This window comes from Patella vulgata, chromosome 3 (genome assembly GCF_932274485.2).
Source record: "Patella vulgata chromosome 3, xgPatVulg1.2, whole genome shotgun sequence".
Classification (NCBI taxonomy): domain Eukaryota; kingdom Metazoa; phylum Mollusca; class Gastropoda; family Patellidae; genus Patella; species Patella vulgata.
This window is the reverse complement of record NC_065881.2, coordinates 44412687-44433292: the sequence shown is the minus strand read 5'-3', so window position 1 is coordinate 44433292 and position 20606 is coordinate 44412687. Positions and strand designations below refer to the sequence as shown.

The following is a 20606-nucleotide window of genomic DNA, read 5'->3' as shown; positions in this document are numbered from 1 at the left end:
AGAGTCTTATTGATCGACAGAAGAATTTAATCTTGGAAAATAAAGGCAATCTGATTCAAAGAACTGCTTGTTGAATCTAACTATCATTATTAGAAAATAGGACAGAAATTACTTCAATCCTTTACAACATGCCAGGAGTAAAATACAGATAAAAATTGTATAAGGAAGTATGGTCTTGTAATATCCTAAACTAATTGCTTGACATTGCTAAAACTTGCTTACTAATATAAGAAATTATACAAGTTTTGAAAACAGGATATGCATTTCATTTGCAAAGTTTACGTGCATTATCAGAATATACCTGTAGTGAAAATAGTGAAGGGAAGCCCTGCTTTGATACAAATTATTTTTGTATTCACTGATGGGTGACCTGCCAAATATTTTGTTAATTGTGACACAAAATTCACTAAGTTTATCTTTAATTATCGTCACTAAATAAACAGCCATTTTGCATTTAATAGTTATAACCATTTAAAGTGCAATTAAAATAGATTGCAATCGTAAACAACACGCGGACACCACAAAGCGCAAATTATGTCACATGTTCTTGGTTTGAAATAGGAGCGTAAAATGAATCTACTTATATTCTCCCTCTGATTAACAGGCCTAGATAAACAAGACTATTTTATACAAAACATTATGGAAAGCTAGTAAAAAAAATTCTAAAATTCAGTAACTATAAGCAGTTAATAAGCAACTCAACAATACTATTCTTGCCTAAGCCGTAAGATAAGGAGATGTGAATTGTGCAAAACCAAAAGATGCCTCTTATAAATGGTATGGTCAATAATTTAGCAAATTGGTAAAAAAAGGAACATAATTTTGTAACAACATAAATATTGCTATACGGATTCGTTAACATAACATTTTTGTTGGCTTTATTATTTGATTATCAGTATGTGGCGGTGGAGGGCAGTGACGAGGCGTGATGGGCAATACATACATACATACAATTTGATTTTATTTATATAGATAGATAGAATAATCCTTGAATTAGTAGTCCAATCTACAACAAAAATCTAAACTTGGACTACTGCAGAAGTCCAACTGCACAAAGTGGCAATAAATCGAGAACACAAACCATGTGGGGCAAATAGAAACTTATGATAAACATTTAGTTCTGTACAAAGTGCTAAGAAAGTCCTGCTTTGGACTGGTTGTAGCAACATGGGTCGTCTGTCAGACATGGAGAGCGGACCCACAAACTAAACTTAAAAGGTTTGCCATGTCTCTTTTATAGGACCCATATGGACATCGCACATGGACCAGGCTATTCACGACTCTGAATCTGTGCAATTACTGATATGACTGGATGGTAAGCCAATTGATGCAATAGGAATTTTTCCAATCATGTGTTAAACATGATATTCTGATTCCCACGGAAACCAGATCTGATATGCACGAAAATCGAATGGAACCAAGATCTTGCAATAAGCAATTTGATTGGTCAAGACTTTGGAACATAACAATTCTGCTTTTAATTGAGGTATGGATGTTCATTAGGCGAATATCTTGACTGAGTTCAATGATTAATACTTCCCATTAAAGCTAAGCAGAGCTAAGCAATTTCTTTTGTTGATTCTTTGGGATAAGATAACTTTGATTCTAACTGATGGAGAGTGATGAAACTTAGTGTATAGTTTCACTCACTACCAGCTACTTCAAAACTTGAGTTTGATAATCAACATTTTATGCTTAGACTGAGCATAGATAATCAGTTCGATTACTCAATACTTTTGAAAAAGATAAATGTACAATTAATAAATGTGTGTCATCTGTTTTCTATACGCCCACATATTCATGTGGACGTATATTGTCACAATTTTTATCCAATTTTGACGAAACTTGAAAGATCTTGGTTCCTCTTGATATTGGCATGTATCGAACCATAACTTCATGGATTATGGCCCCTGATTGTACGAAAAATCACGTTTTTAGCTTGTGGACACTCTAGAGGTCACAATTTTGATCCGATTTTGATGAAACTTGAAATGCATGTTTATAACATAGATATCTTGTTTCCTTTCGATATTCGCGCATATCGGATCGTAACTTCCTGAATTATGGCTCCTGATTGTACGAAAAATCACGTTTTTAGCTTGTGGTCCCGCTAGATGTGACAATTTTTATCTGATTTACAAAAACGTTTTTATACGCCCACATTTTGATGAGGATGTATTATGCTGTCGCCCCTGTCCGTCCGTCCACAATTTGTTTGTGGACACTCTACAGGTCACAATTTTTATCGGATTTCAACGAAACTTGAAATATAGGTTTATCTCCCTAAAATCTCGGTTCCTTTCGATATTGGCATGTATTGGATCGTAACTTCATGGATTATGGCCCCTCATTATACGAAAAATCACGTTTTTAGCTTGTGGACCCTATAGAGGTAACAATTTTTATCCGGTTTTGTTGAAACTTGAAATGTAAGTTTATAACCCAAAGATCTCAGTTCCGTAAAAATCGAACCAAAACTGATAGAGTTCGAATTTCGTGAAAATCGGCCCAAAACTGATTAACAAAATGGCCGCCCATCATTCTCAAATAGTGTAAAAATATGGTATATCAAGGTTGTGGACCCTATAGAGGTCACAATTTTTATCCGATTTTGTTGAAACATGAAATGTAAGTTTATAACCCAAAGATCTCAGTTCCTTTCGATATTCGCGCATATCGGACCGTAACTTTCTGAATTATGGCCCCTGATTGTACCTATAGAGGTCATAATTTTTATCCAATTTAAAAAACGTTTTAATATATCCCCGTTATACCCTGAGGGTGGTTGAGTTCGATTTTTGTGAAAATCGGCCCAAAACTGACAGACAAAATGGCCGCCCCTCGTTCTCAAATAGCGTAAAAATATGGTATATCAAGGTTGTGGATCCTCTGGAGGTCACAATTTTCTTCTGATTTTGATGGAACTTGGAATGTAAGTTTATAACCCAAAGATTTCGGTTCCTTTCGATATTCGTGCATATCACATTGTAACTTCCTGAATTATGGCCCCTGATTGTACGAAAAATCGCGTTTTTAGCTTGTGGACCCTATAGTGGTCATAATTCTTATCCGATTTAAAAAAAACGTTTGAATATATCACCGTTATACCCTAAGGATGGTTGAGTTCGAATTTCGTAAAAAATCGAACCAAAACTGACAGACAAAATGGCCACACCTCGTAGTCAAATAGCATAAAAATATGGTATGTCAATGTTGTGGACCCTGTAGAGGTCACAATTTTAATCCGATTTTGATGAAACTTGAAATGCATGTTTATAATCCAAAGATCTTGGTTGCTTTCGATATTCATGCATATTGGATCGTAACTTCCTGAATTATGGCCCCTGATTGTACAAAAAATGGCATTTTTAGGTTGGGGTCGCTCTAGAGGTGACAATTATGATCCGATTTAAAACACTGTTTGAATATATCGCCGTTACACCGTAATGAAGGTTGTGAGAATCGGACCTAAACTGCCTGACAAAATGGCCGCCCCTTGTAGCAAATAGTGTAAACATCTGGTATAATAAGGTTGTGGAAGTCAACTTTTGTGCCGATTTTGATGAAACTTGAAAGGCATGTTTATAACCCAAAGATCTTGGTTCCTTTCGATATTCGCACGTAACGGATCGTAACTTCCTGAATTATGGCCCCTGATTGTACGAAAAATCGTGTTTTTAGCTTGTGGTCCCTCTAGAGGTCCCAATTATTTACCGATTTAAAAAAACGTTTGAATATATCACTGATACACCTTTATGATCGCTGAGTTCGAATTTCGTGGAAATCGGACTAAAACTGCCAGACAAAATGGCCGCCTCTTGCACACAAATAGTGTAAATATATGGTATATCAAGGATCGGACAAAAACTGACAAACATAATTGCTGCCCCTTGTACGCAAATAGTGTAACAATATGGTATATCAAGTTGTGGACCACAATTTTTGTCCGATTTGGATGAAACTCTAAATATATGTTTTTATCATGAAGATCTTGGTTCCTTTTGATAATCACACATATCCGAACATAACTTCCTGGAATATGGCCCCTGATTGGTCAAAAAATTGCATTTTTAGCTTGTGGATTCTCTAGAGGTCACAATTCTTTTTTCATATTTTAAAAACCATTTAGATATATCACCATTCCACCAAAATGAAGGTTGAATTGGAATTTCGGGAAAATTGAACTTTCTGGATTATGGCTCCAGTTTGTACAAAAAATCGTTTTTGTTTTGAGTTTGTTCTCTTTCCATCTCTTGCAAAATGTGGGCATATCCTGTCTGGCAGCCGCTGTTTTTTTTTTAAATATTGGCGGGGGACATCAGCCTCACTGTTGGCTTGGCTGTCATCGATAGTTAAATGTTTTTCTGGGACTCAATTTTTAGATATGCTATATGATAGAAAACATTTGAATATCATACTGATACACACAATTAATAATATAAAAGTATAAAATAAATAGATAAACTATGACATAAACTTGGTGCAGGGATTGTTTTAGCCGAGAAAATATCTTTCGTCAAAGTGGTGGTTGATTCTGAGGCAAAAGAAGGAATCACGACCGATCGATTTGATCAACAAAATTTGCCATAACGAGATCGTAAGTGGAGAGTGAGATAATATAAGAGATAAGGTGGCTATGAAGACCTGGTTATCCCGAATGTCGGTGACTAGTTTCGTTCGTATTAAACTCTTCAGACATTTGGGATAACCAGGTCTTCATATAGCCACCTTATCTCATAGAATTTATTAATTATTTCTCATACAAGATTTACCAAAAGAATCACTTGTTTTGAAGGTTCTCAGAGAAGTATATGGCGTGAAATGTTTTCTTGGGTTGACTGCTACTGCTACTAAATCTACTGCTGCCGATGTTGCTAAACACCTGGGTATAGAAGATGATGAAGATGCTATCATCCGAGGCTCACCTGTTCCTAAAAACTTGCTGCTAACTGTGTCTAGAGATATCAACAAAGATGAGGTAATAGCAACTTAAACTTCTGTATGGCCCTGAAGTGAAAATAACTGATAAAAAATAATCCAAATATAATACTGCAAAATAAAAAAGGTTATTGACTGTTGAAAGAAGCTATTCGTCAAACATTAAGAGGCCCTAAGTCTACAGAAGACTTTCATTCATCTTTTTATGTGCCCAATGTATATAATTTAAACACGCTACAAATCAGAGGTTTTTTTATACGCCCACATTTTCATGTGGACGTATATTGTCGTCGCCTCTGTTTGTCCGTTCGTTCATCCGGACGTCCGTCCATAATTTGTTTGTGGACACTCTACAGGTCACAATTTTTATCCGATTACAACGAAACTTGAAATATAGCTTTATCTCCCTAAGATCTTGGTTCCTTTCGATATTATGGACCCTGATTGTACGAAAAATCGCGTTTTTAGCTTGTGGATAATCTAAGAGGTCACAATTTTGATCCGATTTTGATGAAACTTGAAATGCATGTTTATAAGCCAATTATCTTGGTTCCTTTCGATATTCGCGCATATCAGACCGTAACTTCCTGAATTATGGCCCCTGATTGTACGAAAAATCACGTTTTTAGCTCGTGGACCCTATAGACATCATAATTTTTATCCGATTTAAAAAATCGTTTTAATATATCACCATTACACCATAAGGACGGCTAAGTATGAATTTCGTGAAAATCAGCCCAAAACTGACAGACAAAATGGCCGCCCCTCGTTCTCAAATAGCGTAAAAATATGGTACATCAAGGTTGTGGACCCAATAGAGGTCACAATTTAGATCCTATTTTGTTGAAATTGGAAATGTAAGTTTATATCCCAAAGATCTCGTTTCCTTTCGATATTCGGGCATATCTGCCGTAACTTCCTGAATTATGGCCCCTGATTGTACAAAAAATCGCATTTTTAGCTTTACCCTATAGAGGTCATAATTTTTATCCGATTTAAAAAACCGTTTGACTATATCACCATTACACCCTAAGGATAGTTGAGTTTGAATTTCGTAAATATCGGACCAAAGCTGAAAGACAAAATGGCCACCCCTCGTACTAAAATAGTGTAAAAATATGGTATATCAATGTTGTGGACCTTCTAGATGCACAATGTTCTTTTGATTTTTATGAAACTTGAAATGTAAGTTTATAACCCAAAGATCTTGGTTCCTTTCGATATTCGCGCATATCGGACTGTAACTTCCTGAATTATGGCCCCTGATTGTACGAAAAATCGCATTTTTAGCTTGTGGACCCTATAGAGGTTATAATTTTTATCCGATTTAAAAGAACGTATTATTATATGACCGTTACACCCTAAGGACGGCTGAGTTCAAATTTCAGCCCAAAACTGACAGACAAAATGGCCGCCCTTCATTCTCAAATAGCGTAAAAATATGGTATATCAAGGTATAGAGGTCACAATTTTTATCCGATTTTGTTAAAACTTGAAATATAAGTTTATAACCCAAAGATCTCGGTTCCTGTCGATATTCGTGCATATCAGACCGTAACTTCCTGAATTATGGCCCCTTATTGTACAAAAATCACGTTTTTAGCTTGTGGACCCTATAGAGGTCATAATTTTTATCCGATTTAAAAAAAACGTTTTGGTATATCACCGTTACACCCTAAGGGTAGCTGAGTTCAAATTTTTATCCGATATTAGTGAAACTTGAAATGTAGGTTTATAACCCAAAGATCTCAGTTCCTTGATTGTAGGAAAAATCACTTTCTGTTTAGCTTGTTCTCTATCCATCTCTCGAAAATGTGGGCGTATCCTGCCTGGCAGGCGCTGGTTTCTTTATAAAATGTCACCAAAATATTCAAATCCGTGCGTAAGAGTTATACCGTCTATACACCTACCTTGATTAATCAATCTAATCTTAAACAGAAGTCATTGCTTACCCTTTGTCGGGCTATTCATCAATCCAATAAGAGTGATTATAATTTTAATCTATATGTTTACCTTGTGGTTTCTCCATTGTCGGACATTTTAGTCGCATTGATGTGAGCTGACAGCATCTATAAACTAGTCATAGATGAAACATTTTGTAAAAGTATATCATACCCTAAATCAATGGACAGACGTATTACAAAAAGACGTAATTCTGTATAGGAATATTACTGACATACATTTGAATACCATAACCATACGGGAATTAAATATGATAAATACATTGATCACTTAATTACCTAATCAATCCAGCCTATTACCAACGGTAATCGGGTTGAGTGGTAGTTATAGAGTTCTGAGTTATTTTGTTTAAAGACATTTCTACAAATTTGTAACTTGCATTTACACTTTATATGTCCACTAGTAATAATGATGAGCCCTGTCAAAATTCAGAGTCTTTCATTATTGGCAAAGTTATTGCTCTTGTCATAATAATTTTTAAATGTTTTACAGGTAAGAGTTTGTAAGATTTTTATTTCAGACTTGCTAGTATTATTTGACAGGTCCTGAGAATCAACCCTATTGATGACAATACAATATCACCACTATGAAGGAGACAATATTTCCCTAGAATTGTTGAAATTTGCTTTGAAAGATGTTTACAAACATTTGGATGTGTAAATCACCCTCTCATCCTAGCGCCCTTCGGCGCTAAGGATGATATGTATTATATGAATATATATAGCCTGAGGGCTCGAGGATTTATATTGCATGTTCTCGTTTGTTTCCGTAAACCATGCCAAGTCGCTCAAACTATTTAAAGACAAAAAACATAACGTGTAATGCATATGCCTGCTGTCATAGCAATGACACTATACTATATAAAGGCAATTGTCTTTTTAAAAACTTTTTGTTGAGGGAAAATAAATCTTCGAGCCCTCGGGCTGTATATATTCATATAATCCATCTCATCCTTTGAACCTTCGGGCGCTAGGATGAGAGGGGGGATTATATTCCACTATATGCCCTTCGGGCATTCTCGGATTTATATTGCATTGTTTAAAGGATTGTCAACAAATAAAGACACTAAAAATCATAATTATTTTTTATTTAACACAAAACACAAAATTTCTGGAAACACTAGCTCCAGGTTTGACCAATTAGATGTCTTGAGAATATCTGAAATAGGACAACCAGAGTTAAAGGCTGCCGAAGAAGATGCCGACCTTATGGAATGGGCTTTAAATTTATCCGTGTCTACACCAGATAATTTCAAAGTTTCTTTAATCCACCTGCCTATAGTGCCAGGAGTGACAGCTGTAAAAGTTAAGAAAGAAACAAATAATTGCTGATATTTTCTTTTCATCTAATATAATCTTTTAGGGTATAACAAGGACAAATTTTCTTATTCTTGTAATATGGCAATTTAAGGAATAAAGTGGTTTTGACTGCCGAGAAGTTTTAATTACCTTAGAAATTCCAAGCATTAGAACTCTTCTAGAATCATCTTAAGCATTTAGGTCGAAAGAGCAAAGAGTCTGACACCGCTGTGCGGTAGAGAGTGCCGACAAACTTACCGTTTTGAGGGTTAAAAGTTTTAGTGAAAGACTCTCTAATGGAAATAAGGTTGCTAGATATTTGATAAGCACAGAGACGTCCCAAGTGAATAAATACCTGGGCTTTGGAGGTTTTCTATTAAATAAGCCTTTCATGAAACGACCAACCAACGGCTGATCTTTGAGTTTATCAAAACCCAACAATATTAAAGTTTGGATGATCGCGGATCTGTTAGTATTAACTACACTGTAAGAAGAGACTCTGAACAAAAACTCTAGATAATTGTTAAAATGGGCTAAAGATGGATGGAAGGGATCAACTTGTTGTTTATTTGTCCATGCGAGATTGTATTGCCTACAAGTTCCTGGTTTCCAGGATACCAGGATACTTGCGATAGATTCGCTTGATAATCCCGTATTAGAGAGGAATTGCCAGATATAAGGCAAGCGGTTAAATATAATCTCTTCTCCCCTAGAGGGTGTAAGGTGTTGCTTACTGGTAATCACAAAAGATCTTTCCTTGCAGGAAGACGTAATGGGTGAGATATTAACATGGTCAGAAGAACAGGGTACCATACCTGTATTTCCCAAGCCGTAACTATTATAATTGCCTTTTCCACTTGATTTCCGGAAACCTTCGACAAAACATTTGGAATTGAACTGAAAGGTGGAAAAAGATAAGGCTCAAAAATTGACCAACTTACAGTAAAAGCATTAGTAGTAAAACTACAGGGATCTGGGTTCCATGATGCGTAAACTGGTAATTAATTGAGCATTAAATTTTGATGCAAATAAATCAATATCTGGCATGAAAAGCCTATTACAAATTTTCTGGAAGACAAATTCGTTTAATTTCCATTCTGTTGAATCTGAAAAATCAAGTGATAATTGGTCAGCCAAGATATTACTTTTGCCAGGAATGTATTTTTGGGACAGAAAAATACCTAGATCACTACACCATAACCATATTCAAATCAAATAAAGCGTCCACGGAGCCCCCCAGACTATTAATGTATGATATGGCTGTAGTATTGTCACACTGAATACAGATATGTTTGTTGCGTACATCAGGACAGCTCGTATCTCTAAATAATTAATGTGATAGTAGACTTCCTCTGAACTCCATAAACCATTACTTTTATTTGTTTCCGAGTGTGCGTCCCAACCTAAAAGTGAAGCGTCGGTTGTCAGTATAAAATTTACTGCAGGAGGTCGTATACGAAGACCATTTAAACTGTTAGATAATGTATTAACATTTACTGTTGCTGCTGGGCTGGTAGGCCTAATGGCTGCTGGTGGTAAAAATCCGGTTGGCGAGGGTATCGGCCCCGATTCCTGCCTCTCCAGGCGCTTCGATTCCTCGGGCTTCCTCGACGTTGATCTGCTCTTGGTTGCCTGTAAAACTGGCCGGACCCTAAAAAAGATTGTCAATTATTCCTCATGTTAGAGAAACGATGAGCGTGTAAACAGTGCGATTGCTCGATCTCACGTATACGATTGGAAACGTCTGGCCTAAATAAAGTTTCCCTAACAGGTCTATTCGATGAGCATAAAGGATAGAATTTCTTTGCCATAAATCGTTTCATATATAGCCTTCTTTTTAACTAAAGATCAAGCATGATTTTACCTAATGTCACTATAGAATCAATAATAGTATTCTTAACATCCCCTTCCAGAGATTTAGACAATAAATCTTGTAGGGGTGAGATGCCCAAGCCGACAAGCTTTTGAATTTCTTGGAGAGAGTGATCCTGTGCCCGTGCATTCCTGGGTAAAATATGCCATATATCAGGATCAGTCATAGGTGCATTTAACCTTTGACAGTTCTCTGAAATGGGGTATTTTGACACCAGTTTATCGATCTCAACTTTTTTCAGAGTAGAAACATTGACTAAGTTTACTATGTTCTCAGAAACTGGATTTCCAAAGATATCATCCCCATGGAAAATTTTGGGAATGTCAAAATCATATTCCGAGGAATTATCGTTTCCAACCCTGAATTCATCATACATTTCTTGGGGGTCCATGATATCCAAGACTGGCTTGTTATCAAAATTGTCTTCATCATCAAACAGGGTTACCGTTTCATCAATGTTAACCGATTCTTTGCTACATGTATACTGTTCTACTTGGAGATTATTGACATTAGCAGGCTTATGATTTAATTGATCCGACTTTATAAAATTACTATTTGACCAGACTAAATTTGTCATCAGATTCATTTGTTGCCGCAATAAAACTAAATCAGTGCGATCAACCGGTACACTGTTATCCTCATTTATATTTCCAGCATTAAAACTATGATTCGGAATAAAAGTAGAAGACGGACCAGAAGGTCGTTTAAATGATGTGCCTTCAACATTTTGATTACATGCCGGTATAATATCAAAAAAGGAAGCAGGGGCTTTGGACAAAGCGACCTTAGAATTTGTTTTCCTTGCAGTTGGGGGCTTATTGCTATTAGCCCTATTATTATTTGAAGACAGCTCATTGCCAGAAGTGTCACTTTTTAAACTGGCCTTATTTACATGAGTAGATTTTTTCCCAGAACATTTTAACAGACCTATAGGTTCTAAATCAGGCATATCAGGGTCTACACCCTTGGCAAAAGTTAACTTTCAGCATTTACTGGGTTTCTTGGATTTACAAAGATTTGATTTATGTTTTCAACCCAAATTCACCTCAGTGATAGAAGGTCGGTCATCATTATTAACATTATAGGAAGTATTATTATAAATAGTTTTTAAACCAACATCATTATTAACATTATCGGAAGTATTATTATTAATAGTATTTAAACCAACATTTGAAAAGGGACTTCGCCAATTAAATTAGAATCTATATTCATAATCTCATCATCTTCAAACGGCATCTCAGCTGTTTGGTAATCAAGATCGCTCCCTTCAAAGGGATCAATGAGATCCATTGTGCGAGCCAGCGGCTTGACACTAGAGACTACGACAAAACAAAACCAAAGTAGAACCAGCGGGACTACTAGATCAAAAAGATCGAAGTCTCAAAAGAGAGCGATCGTACAATTAGAAAGTAAGAATTCAACGATTTCTACAAAAGTAAAGTGCAAAAACAAAGAGACGACTACATGGTCTTAGTCAAACAAAAAAAAGACAATTGTGTAAGGTGACAGTTGCCTTTATATAGTATAGTGTCATTGCTATGACAGCAGGCACGTGCATTACACGTTATGTTTTTTGTCTTTAAATAGTTTAAGCGACTTGGCATGGTTTACGGAAACAAACAAGAACATGCAATATAAATCCGAGAATGCCCAAAGGGCATATAGTGGAATATAATTTAAATTGACATTGTCACCAACTATTTATAAACATGTTCATTTAATTTCTTAGTTACCAAGAGAGAAATAAACCCAAAGACTACATTTTTTTTTTCAGGCACTCATTAATCTTCTGCAAGGGGAAAGATTTGCTTCTTGTCATTCCATTATTATTTATTGTACAAGAAGAGAACAAGCTAATAGGATTGCCACCTACATTAGAACATGTCTTCAAACACCAGAAGAGTCATTGTCACAAAGTATGTATTTTACATAATTCCTATTTATTTCCTATTGTGGCTAAAATCAAGAGCAGTGTAAAAGCAAATTATTACATATGAATTGTGATTGCGGGTCTTTCACCATACGATATTTCCACTCTAATTGTTACCAGCCTTTTGAAGAAAGCAGGGGACTATTAAAATGGATCTGTCCGTCACACTTTTTTTTTAGGACACAATAACTCTCCTTCTAATTGAGCTAGAATGTTCAAACTTGGTGTAGGTGTTTAATTATTAGGTCAGTGCCTTGATGGAGTTCGAAGATGAGGATTTTCTGCTTAGGGTAAGCAGAGATAAGCAACTTGATTGGTTTATGCTTTGGGACAAGATAACTTTTTTTCTAATTAAGTGAGAGTGATGAAACTTGGTGTATAGTTTCATGATATCAATGCCTTGACTGAGTTCAATAATAAGCATTTTCTGCTCAGGTTAACCAGAGCGATAAACAATTTGATTTGTCAAGACTTCGGAGCTCGATAACTTTGATTCTAATTGAGTGAGAGTGGTGAAACTTTGTGCATAGTTTCATTACATCAATACCTTGACTAAGTTTGATGATGGGCATGTTCGAGACTTTGGCAAACAATGTTCAAACTTGGTGTAGGTGTTATAATGTGAATGCCTTAATGGAGTTCAAAGATGAGCTTTTTCTTCTTATGTTAAAGCGAACTCGGATTACAAAACTACAGAAATAATTTTTAAAAAAAGTTAACGCCCTAAATAATCACCATAATTGTTTTCAATTTGTAGAAAAAACATGGCAATTGCTTACAGCATACAAAAACAAAGGCAGGCCAGTATATGCCTTGAAACTTGATATGGATGTTTATAACCCAAAGATCTTGGTTCCTTTCGATACTCGCGCATATCGGATCGTAACCTCCTGAATTATGGCCCTTGATTGTAAAAAAAAATTGTGTCTTTATACGCCCATATTTTCATGTAGACGTATATTGTCGTCGCCCCTGTCCGTCCGTCCACAATTGTTTGTGAACACTCTACAGGTCACAATTTTTTTCTGATTTCAATGAAACTTGAAATATAGGTTTATCACCCTAAGATCTTGGTTCCTTTCGATATTGGCATGTATCAGACTGTAACTTCATGGATTATGGCCCCTGATTGTATGAAATATCACGTTTTTAGCTTTTGAACACTGTAGAGGTCACAATTTTTATCCGATTTCGTTTAAACTTGAAATGTATATTTATAACCCACAGATCTCGGTTCCTTTTGATATTCGCACATAACGGACCATAACTTCCTGAATTATGGCCCCTGACTGAACGAAAAATCGCGTTTTTAGCTTGTGGACCCCATAGAGGTCACAATTTTTATCCGATTTAAAACACTGTTACAATATATCACCGTTACACCCTAAGGATGGTTGAGTTCGAATTTTGTAAAAATTGGACCAAAACTGACAGACAAAATGGCCGCCCCTCGTTCTCAAATAGTGTCAAAATATTGTGTATCAGGGTTGTAGACCCTCTAGTGGTCACAATTTTCATCTGATTTTGATGAAAATTGAAATGCATGTTTATAAACCAGATATCTTAGTTCCTCTTTATTTTCTTACATATCGAATCATAACTTCCTGAATTATGGCCCCTGATTGTACGAAAAATCGCGTTTTTAGCTTGTGGTCCCGCTAGAGGTCACATTTATTATCCGATTTATTAAAAAAAATGTTCGAATATATCACCCTAAGGATGGTTGAGTTTGAATTTCATGAAAATCAGACCAAAACTGCCATACATCATGGTTGCCCCTCGTACGCAAATAGTATAAACATCTGGTATATCAAAGTTGTAGCCACAATTTTGATCTGATTTTGATGAAACTTGAAATGTGAACACTGTATAGTTCACAATTTTTATCCGATTTGGTTTAAACTTGAAATGTATGTTTATAACCCAAAGATCTTGGTTCCTTTCAATATTCGCGCATATCGGATCATAACATCATGAATTATGGCCTCTGATTGTACGCAAAATCGCGTTTTTAGCTTGAGGTCCCTCTAGAGGTCACAATTATTATTTGATTTAAAAAAAACGTTTGAATATATCACCGTAATGTTTGTTGAGTTCGAATGTCGTGAAAATCGGGCCAAAACTGCCGGACAAAATGGCCACCCCTTGTACGCAAATAGTGTAAACATCTGGTAAATCAAGGTTGTGGACCCTCTAGAGGTCACAATTTTGATCCGATTTCGATGAAACTTGAAATACATATTTATAACCCAAAGATATTCGCGCATATTGGGTCGTAACTTTCTGAATTATGGCCCTTGATTTAACCTAAAAATCACGTTTTTAGCTTGTAGGGTCATAATTTTTATCCGATTTAAAAAAAAACGTGTGAATATATCACCATTACACACTTAAGATCTTGGTTCCTTTTGGTAATTGTGGATACCTGAACTTAACTTGCTGGATTATGGCCCCTGATTTTTCGAAACTTTCTGGATTATTGCCTCTGATTGTACAGAAAATCACATTTGTTTTTAGCTTGTTCTCTAACCATCTCTTGCAAAATGTGGGCGTATCCTGCCTGGCAGCCGCTGGATAGCTTTTTTATCCGATTTAAAAAAAAATCGTTTGATTATTTCACCGTTACACCTTTATGATGGATGAGTTTGAATTTTGTAAAAATTAGTCCAAAACTGCTGGACAAAATGGCTTCCCCTTGTACGCAAATAGTGTACAAGTATGTAATACCAAGGTGTATTATAGAAGTCACAATTTTTATCCAATTTTGATGAAACTTAAAATATATCTGTATGTCCCAAATATTTCAGTCCAATTCGATATTCGCGCATTTCAGACTATAACTTCCTGGATGATGGCCCCTGATTGTACAAAAAATCGGAGTGGTTTTTTTTTAGCTTGTTCTCAATCCATCTCTTGCAAAATGTGGGCGTATCTTACCTAGCAACCACTGGTTATATGAACAGTGAATACATCTATGCGATCTTTACAGAAAATGAAATTTGATTTAACAGTAGTGCTCCTACGGGTTAGGACTTTTTGTTATTCGAATAGCTGTAGCTATTAACCGGTTAGTAACCGTTTACTGTATGGTATCAATTTTAAACATAAAACAGAGCTTGTCAGTAGGTGCGAGTCATTACTCGTGCGCACGCTATACTTGCTAAAAGGAATTACATGCGGAAAATTTCAGGAATTTTTTCAGACATGTACAATTCTTTAATGGAAATTTAAACTATCTAAGGCCGTAGTTATTTGTTTACCTGGTTAACTTGGTTCATTTAAAACATTTTTTAATTCAGTATATATCTATGATAATGTACAAAACAATACTCTGTTTCCCTTCGTACGTGACAGATGGCGATAATATTACGAGTACACAATGTTACTAAGAATAGAATAAAGTAAATTGGAAGGCATCTATTGATTGGACAATAAAGAAATAATTCTGCGTTTGCAAGTAGAATTTTTATGATTGGTTAATTTAACTAAAAACCAAAGTAGAATTCTTGCGAGAAATTACAAGATCTGAAACGTGTTGAATGTCGTAACGAATCTAGTATAATGTCATTTTCTAGCCTTTATGAATATATTTTGAATGGTGGTTACGTTTTTAAGTAAATAATAAACAAGGTAGAATATAGTTAGAAATGCCGAGAAGTATTTAGATTGGATTAACAATAGCTAAAGTCAGAACCAGGTCTGTTGACTTTGCCATATGACTACAACGAGTGCTATTAATAGTATTATTTTTTAGCAGTCAACATCATAGGATGACTGTTACATTCTAAGGTTTTTAAACATCAAATACAAAATGACAACGGGCAAATTTTGTTATAAAGAGGAATATAATCAGACATGTGAGAATTTTTCATTTTTTAAAAATCCCTTTATCACCAAACTAGCAAATGACATGCTTCAAAAGTACTTATATCTATTGAAAACACTCTCTACTTTCGTGTTTAGGACCATTTGCGCATAGAACATTTGTTTGTTTATCATATTATATGAATAATTGCTAATTTTCATTATTTACCTGTCAGAAGTCGGCCATGCTTGATTCCAGCCTTGAGTTTTCGCTACGTGCTCTCTGATTGGCTATGCGCGGCCAATCAAATCAGCGTTTGAATGGTGCCTTCAGCGCTGATCGCACGAGTGTTTCGCGAGTAAGAGGGTATATAAGGAGCTGAATTCACCACTTGTCTTTGTACCGCGGTCCGGGATTAATATAGGTACGGGAATAGTAACTATTCCATTTATTGGCCGGGAAAAGAAGCTTTTCCGCCATGCTAATAAACTATATGTAATTTTGGTTTTTATTTATCGATGATTTAAAAAGTATTTAAACGTCGTGATTTAGTTAGGTTTAGTTAGGAATTTTTCGCGCTCATACATTTAACATTTAAAGTGGCTTTCTACATTTTCTAATATTACTGCGCTTTCGGTTCGGATTGTTTGGTAATTATACTCGTCGATCATTGGCGCGGGTTACTCTCGCGAAGTGATTCCGTGGATTTTTTTTTACTTTGCGGACTTTTGTCTGCATTTATGTAGATTCGGTCTTGGTTTTACATGTCATTGGTTTTATTGTGCGAACTTTGTGCAAACCGGTACCTGCATTGTTTCGTGTGTAATGACTGTGCCTGCCGTCTGAATTTTATCTTGCTCGGAGCGAAATCCGGCATTAAGGACGTGGTCTAGAACGGGTGGAACCAGTATTACTGTAGGCGGAAAGCCGCGTACGATTCGTAGTTGTTGAAAGTTACTATAGTACTAATAGTCATGGAATCTCGAGATAACATTAAATTAATTGTTTTGTAAAAACCTACCTTCATATTCATCTGATAAACACTTGGATAAATCTAAACTTTTGTATTAGAAATTGAGGCCCAATTAATTGGTTAGGGATAAACTCCTTCATTCATTCAGTTATTCATCTATTTATTTATAGATTTATTAAACCATACGATTGTCAGCTGTTGCAATTTGTTTAATAAAAATTTTTGGGAATAATAAATAATCGTTTGTTTTCTCTGAATTGATGTTTGGGGCAAACCATTGAGCATCCAGTATACGAATCCCTGGTTCTTCTGAATAAACCCACAGTTAGAGGTTTTGTGTCTGGTAAAAAGGGCGGGACTTACTTTGCATTTATTTTAACTGAGGGTCGGGACGCGATTGACTCCCGGGTACCTTTGGTTTTGGCGAGCTTGAACCTACATTTTTGCTTTTTAAGTCCCTAGATACTTCATTTTTGTCGGGCTTGCCCTCGTATTACATATTGGCGAGCTTCGTGGAGTACATTTTTGCCGGTCACAAGCCCCTCCTACTACAGACACAACTGTATTGAATGGGGGACATCTCCGAATAACCATACTGTTGAATTCGAACCGTTTAACCGTCCAGTTCTAACCGTTACGGCTATCTGACTAGTCGTAGGAGCACTATGATTGCCCTTGATCACTTTCTAAAATCTTGTAATCCCTCTGAAGGCTATGGTTATAATCTGATTATGCAAAGTATTTCAGTTTATGTTCCAAAAAAGCCAATTTTTTTTCAACACCAATGTTTTGATTAGCTGTACAAATTTTGTTTATGTTTGTGCTAAGAAAAACTAGGAACAATTAATTATTTGCAAAATTCTATATTTGCCCCCCTGCCTTTTGAAGAAAGCAGGGGACTATTAAAATGGGTCTGTCTCTGTCTGCCCGTCTTCTGTCCGTCACACTTTTTGGGTCACAATAACTTTCCTTCTAATTGGACTAGAATGTTCAAACTTAGTGTAGTTGTTTATTAGGTCAATGCCTTAATGGAGTTTCGAAGATGAACATTTCCTGCTTAGGGTTAGCAGAGATATTCAATTTGATTGGTTGATGCTTTGGGACACAATAACTTTAGTTCTAATGAGAGTGATGAAATTTGGTGTATAGTTTCATTACATCAATACCTTGACTAAGTTCAATAATGAGCATTTTCTGCTCGGGGTAAACAGAGTGATAAGCAATTTGATTGATCGAGACTTTGGAACACATTAACTCTCCTTTGGATTGAGGTAGAATGTTCAAACTTGATGTAGGCATTGATTGGGTGAATGCCTTGATGGAGATCATAGATGAGCATTTTCTGCTAAGGGTAAGTAGAGATAAGAAATTTGATTGGTTGAAGCTTTGGAACACGCTAACTTTGGTTCTAATTAAGTAAGAGTGATGAAACTTGGTGTATAGTTTCATCACATCAATACCTTGACTAAGTTTAATTATAAGAACATTTTCGGCTCAGGGTAAGCAAAGCGATAAGCAATTTAATTGGTTGAGACTTTGGCTCAACAACTTTGATTCTAATTGAGTAATTTACAAGGTTCGATGCTGAGCATTTTCTGCTTACCAATGTATAGAATTCAATCTGATTGGTCGAGACTTTGGAACACAATAACTCTCCTTCGAAATTGAGGTAGAATATTCAAAATTGGTATAGATTCATTATATCAATACATTGACTAAGTTCGATGATGAGAATTTTCTGCTTAGGGTAAGTAGCGATAAGCAATTTGATTGGTCAAGACTTTGGAACTTAAAAATTCTGCTTTTAATTGTGGTATAGATGTTCATTAAGTGAATGTCTTGACTGAGTTCAATGATTAATATTCCCATTAAAGCTAAGCAATTTCTTTGGTCGATGCTTTGGAACAAGATAACTTTGATTCTAACTGATGGAGATTGATGAAACTTAGTGTATAGCTTCATTCACTACCAGCTACTTCGGAACCTGAGTTTGATAGTCAACATTTTATGCTTAGACTAAGCATAGATAATCAGTTTGATTACTCGATGCTTATGAAAAAGATAAATGTGCATTTAATTAAAATGTGTCATCTGTTTTGGGGGGGATTTTGGTGGGGAATATCAGCCTCACTGTTGGCTTGTTATTTCAACTTTTGTAAGATCTTTGTTGATGTTATTGTCATATGGATGAACCCTATGAAAGTTAAAAGACGTGTATTAATTACTTGCAGAGTTATTGCCTTTTGTCATCAAAGCATTGCATTCTTTTTCAGAGCTTTTTAGATTTTTATTATTAACTTCAACATATAATGTTAAATTGATCTGAATTCGTTGTCTTAGCTTGTATTCATAATAGTTTTGCCTATAAATTGATTAATCAAGATATTTTTTACAGAAGTAGCAAACAAATCTAAAAAGAAACAACTTTGGTCTGCAGAATGTTACCATGCTGGATTAACCTCAGCTCAAAGAAAGCGAGTACAGAAATCCTTTATGACAAACAAGTTACGTGTGGTTGTAGCTACCGTAGCTTTTGGGATGGGCTTAGACAAGTCAGATGTGCGAGCTGTTATCCATTACAACTTGCCAAAAAGCTTTGAAAGTTATGTCCAGGAAATTGGTAGAGCAGGCCGAGATCGTCAACTATCGCATTGTCATTTATTTTTAGATCCAGAGGTAGGTGGTGTATTATTCACATGAGAATAACATCTGCTTGTCTGTATTAACCAGTTTGTTCTTAGGTATATGGAAGAACTTTGATTAGGAACAATTTGAGCTCATTAGTGGCGATAGTTGAATTTATATAGCTGAAATTTGACATGCTTGTAGATTTGTTATAATGTGTCATAATGGCTGCCCCTTGTACGCAAATAGTGTAAACATCTGGTATATCAAGGTTGTGGACCCTCTGGAGGTCACAATGTTGATCCGATTTTGATGAAACTTGAAATGCATGTTTATAACCCAAAGCTCTTGATTGCTTTCGATATTCACGCATATCGGATCGTAAATTCATGAATTATGTGCCCTGATTGTATGAAAAATCACCTTTTTAGCTTGTGGTACCCTTAGAGGTCACAATTATTATCTGATTTAAAAAACTGTTCGAATATATCACCCTTACACCGTAATGTTGGTTGAGTTCGAATTTTGTGAAAATCAGCGGAAAACTGCCAGACAAAATGGCCGTCTCTCTACGCAAATAGTGTAAACATCTGGTATATCAAGATTGGTATATCTAGAGGTCACAATTTTGATCCGATTTTGATGAAACTTGAAAAGCATGTTTATAACACAACAATACTTAGTTAATGCTAAAAAACCAGAGATACCCCTTAATTACATGTCCTAAGGGGAGTCTAATTTAATTAAGGATTATAAAGTTTAATGCTAATAACAACATTCAATAAGACCAACTTACCTGAAAATTAACGCAAATTGATTAATTGATTAAAGGATAACTTGTTATGGAGTATATATACATTGATTTATTAAGTTTTAATAATGACAAACGATCAAAAAAGATGAAATTTGATAAAATGTTATCAACAACCACTTTATCTGAAATAAACACAAATGATTAATGAATAGCTTGTTGTGGAGTATTTACAATGATTTGATCAGGTTTTAATAATGATAATCCCAACACCCTAAAAGGATGAGGTTTGATTGGTATTATAACGAAAATGTTGATATAATTATGCTTGTTGTAAGTGATTCCACTAATATACGAAAAACCCTTAGAACAATGACTGCACAAATGATCAAAGCTCCCCAGAAGGCCGACTATTTGAATTAGTGAGTAGTATTTTCCCTAGATGCTATAG

General features: G+C 35.5%; 1 protein-coding gene across 1 annotated transcript in view; it reads left to right on the top strand.

The window, feature by feature from the left end:
- LOC126814972 (ATP-dependent DNA helicase Q4) overlaps nucleotides 1-20606 on the top strand; it is a 176836-nt gene that overhangs the window by 29125 nt on the left and 127105 nt on the right. Inside the window, exons 14-16 of the mRNA XM_050540461.2 lie at nucleotides 4796-4978; nucleotides 11846-11987; nucleotides 19175-19455. Coding sequence (XP_050396418.1) covers nucleotides 4796-4978; nucleotides 11846-11987; nucleotides 19175-19455 — 606 coding nt within the window. The remainder of the gene's footprint in view (nucleotides 1-4795; nucleotides 4979-11845; nucleotides 11988-19174; nucleotides 19456-20606) is intronic.